The sequence below is a fragment of the Pteropus alecto genome, unplaced genomic scaffold, assembly GCF_000325575.1.
Source record: "Pteropus alecto unplaced genomic scaffold, ASM32557v1 scaffold177, whole genome shotgun sequence".
In the NCBI taxonomy this organism is placed as follows: domain Eukaryota; kingdom Metazoa; phylum Chordata; class Mammalia; order Chiroptera; family Pteropodidae; genus Pteropus; species Pteropus alecto.
Window position 1 is genome coordinate 5814135 of NW_006442207.1, and position 3571 is coordinate 5817705.

Sequence of the window (3571 nt, forward strand, 5' to 3'; positions counted from 1 at the left end):
GGAATGATGAATTTTTTATTACTCCCAGCACAACTGTCCCATCGGTCTTTGAACTTAACTTCTACAGCAACGGGGTACTTCATGTCTTTATCATGGAGGCCATCATAGGTATGTTGGTTCCTGAAATATTTTCATAGAAAATAAAAGGGCCTAAGACACATAGTGGTGTCTACTTCAATCGGATGATAGCACCTTGTTTAAGGGAACATTGCTATATTTATAGTTTTCAAATAAAAATATAATCTGCTATATCACTGTTTAGAGCTTATTTTTATATCTATTATTCAACAAGTAGTTACTGAATTATGGTATGCACAGTATTATGCTTATGACTAAGGAGGAGAGGTAAGCTGTCCTGCTGTCCAGGAGAGTTGAAGATCTAAGGGAGACGAGACACACACATGGCGGCGAAGTGAGTTGGGGGGCTCATTTGTGATCAAGAGGGAACAGAGAGAAGAAGAGCAGAGGGGCCCGAAGCCCCTGAGGGAGGTGTTTGTTGGAGCTGAGATCCCATGGACTCATGAGAAGTGAATCGTGAGAGGATTTACTTAAATTTCTCCAGTAAATGCAGACGATAATTTTTAATGTATTAACGATCTATTAAGGTAATCCAAGTTATCTGAGCCAGTTGAAGTTTTTCTTAGAGCTCTAAGGCTACCAGCTTCATTGGTACTTTTATTCCTCAGCTTGCAGCCTTTACGCAGTTCTGAACAAGAGGGGTGCAGGAGGGCCTGCTGGCACGTCCCCCGGTTTGATCAGCCAGGAGCAGCTGGTGCAGAAGGCCACCAGCCTGTGCTATCTACTCTCCAACGAAGGCACCATCTCTCTCGTAAGTCACCGTTCTTCAGTGGTACCTGTTCTCTTTTTCTCCAGCATTTTTATGACAGCATAAACCACCTTTGTTTTTCTCTTAGAGAATTTTTGGTCCAGTATTGAAGTTTTACATTCTACTCTTGGGTTTCAATGACCACCAAACCTATACGTTGGTTACTATCTGGGTTTGCTGTCAGGGTGACTGCTCCAGTGAACCCTTTATGTAGCTAAGAGGCATGATAGGACGTTTGCTCAAAGTTCTCCATCAGTCAGTGCCAAGGTTACTGAACTCTTATTGTGCATAAGGCACTGGGTCAGAGGTTTGTAAATAATTAACATGCCCATTCGTGGAAGGTAGAACCACAGAAGATAAGAGTCAGAAATAGTCTTCAAAATCATCTGCTTAACTCTCTCACTTTACAAATGGGGAAAACTAAGGCCCAGCAATACTAATGAGCTTTTATGTTATATTCAAGCACTTACAGACATTTATAATGAGGTATACATATTAAGCAGCAAAGATATTTTTTTCCCCTCAAAATCATCAACAAATAGAATTCATATTTATTTACAGCCTAGTATTCTCTTCCACTTATGTAAATGTGTTCCGGGACATTTATGAGTACGTTTATTATGAGTACAGCCCTCCTCCATGTTCTTTGTATATGGTATACTGGCGGCTCTGTTGGGGGATCTGTTTTGCATGAACCTTGGGGTTCAGAGTGGGAGGGGACAGGGTAGTTAAGGCTCCCAAGAATGCCCTTATCCTTTTCCTGGGCCTTTTTTGAGTCATTTAAATATCATGTTTCCTCATCCACTACCTTTGTGTGCCATATTTACTGTACACTAGCTTTTGCAGAGAAATTGTCTGATAAAGAAGCAGCAGCAGGTAGTAGGGCCTGGCAAGCAGCCCTTCTTAGAGTTTGTTCTACTGAGGGGTAGACTGAGCTCAGGAGGACCCTTTGCAGGTGGTGCCGCATTGGGTTTCTGCCAGTCAGGTGAACGAGATCTCTTCTATGGCTTTGCCCATGATCATGAACATTTATCAGTCAAGATGATGTGCATTAGAAATCTTAGGATATGCCCAGTGGAGTGAGGTGGGTGATATCATGGAAGTATCTGGTATCTGGTGGCTACCTTGTGCAGTGTTTTCTGTTTTGTTTTTTTTTTTAAAGTATAGGACAGTGACATTGACATTTAAATGTCTTTTCTTTTCAGCCCTGCCAGACATTTTACCAAAACTGCCATGAAACAGTAGGAAGGTTTATCCAGTATGGCATTCTTATAGTGGCAGAGGTAAGAGGAACAGCTTTCCTGTATTTGTCTTTATTTAGTTTCTTGTTCTTCATTTCCTTATCTTTTCTACTAATTATTTTAACCAATATTGTGACCAATTATTTTAACCAATAATTACATATGTAGTCAAGTCCAGGTGAAGATATTTAGTCAAGTCCAGATGGAGAGAAGAGAAAAATCAGAATAGGGAGAGTAAATGCCTTTTGGGGTTGTTTATTATTTCGGTTCCTTCTGTGTAACTGGTATCCTCTAAGATGTATCTTAATTCCATGGCATCCGGAAGTCGGCATTCTGAGATGAAGTGTTTCACCTCTCAGTGAGCTTGTAGCTTACACATACATGTTTTTCTCCTGAGTTTTTGTTTTAATTTTGATATAGAGAGTATGGCCTGGGAAAGTAGATAGCAATTTAGAAGAGGTGAAGACCTTTTTATTTAACGTCTGATAACTTTCCCCCTACTCTTTCTTTCCTTCTCTGCTGTCTCCTGTGTGATTTTGAGTTTGGAAAAGGGAGCGGATCGATGCTGTACATGGCTAGAGAAGAGTAGGGAAGGGAATGAGTGGAAACTGCTTTGGCCGGGGTCTAGCTGGCAGGTGTTTGTATGCCTGTGCATATTCGTTTATTGTTGGTCATCTCCTTGGCATAGCAAGATGATCAGGAAGATATTAGTCCTGGTCTTGCCGAGCAACAGTGGGACAAGAAGCTTCCTGAACCTTTGTCTTGGAGAAGTGATGAAGAAGATGAGGACAGTGATTTTGGTGAGGAGCAGCGAGATTGCTACCTGAAGGTACTTTGCTGAAGAATTCTGGTGGACGTTACAGTGATGAGTTGAGATTTATGTTGCTGCTAGTTAATGAGGTTCTGATAAACTGGGACTCTGGTGACTTATTCATATCTAAAGCACTCACAAACCAGCTGTGGTCCTTTCTACCTAGTAAATAAAGACACTCAAGCTGTTTGAGTTGAATTAATACCTTAATTGTTCAGTTCGAGTATAAGTAAATGGAAAAAGAAACAAGAATCTAAAAATTCAGGAAGATGAATGTCCTGGATGATACTTTCATGACCCTCCCATCAGAATGCACAGGTGCAAACCTGTTTACCCACACCTGCACTCACACCCAAAGGGGCAGTGTTTTTGTTCAGTCATCACCAAAACAAGGCAATACCATACCGGATATGGTAGAGAAATTAATATTCAGCTATAATTGGCCTGATTGCCCTTTTTGATTCATTCTTAGTCTTGCCCTCTCTCCAAAAATTTCATACATCGAGAGCTCTTTGCCTTCAATTAAAACAAATCCTAGCACAAGAGAAAATTTGGATTTTTAAAAGTTTGATTTTCTCTGATTAAGAAAAAATCAATTTTGTATAATTTATAATTTTAGAAATTAGCAATAATAACCCATCATTTTTGAACACTTTAAGTGAATTACTTTCTCTGCAGTGGGATAACAACCCT

General features: G+C 40.2%; 1 protein-coding gene across 1 annotated transcript in view; it reads left to right on the top strand.

Moving 5' to 3' along the window:
* Positions 1-3571, top strand: part of GPAM (glycerol-3-phosphate acyltransferase, mitochondrial) — a 30868-nt gene that overhangs the window by 20526 nt on the left and 6771 nt on the right. Inside the window, 4 exon segments of the mRNA XM_025039178.1 lie at positions 1-108; positions 687-829; positions 2032-2109; positions 2756-2896. The exon segment at positions 1-108 is cut by the window's left edge and continues 31 nt beyond it. Of these exon segments, the coding sequence (XP_024894946.1) occupies positions 1-108; positions 687-829; positions 2032-2109; positions 2756-2896 (470 nt within the window).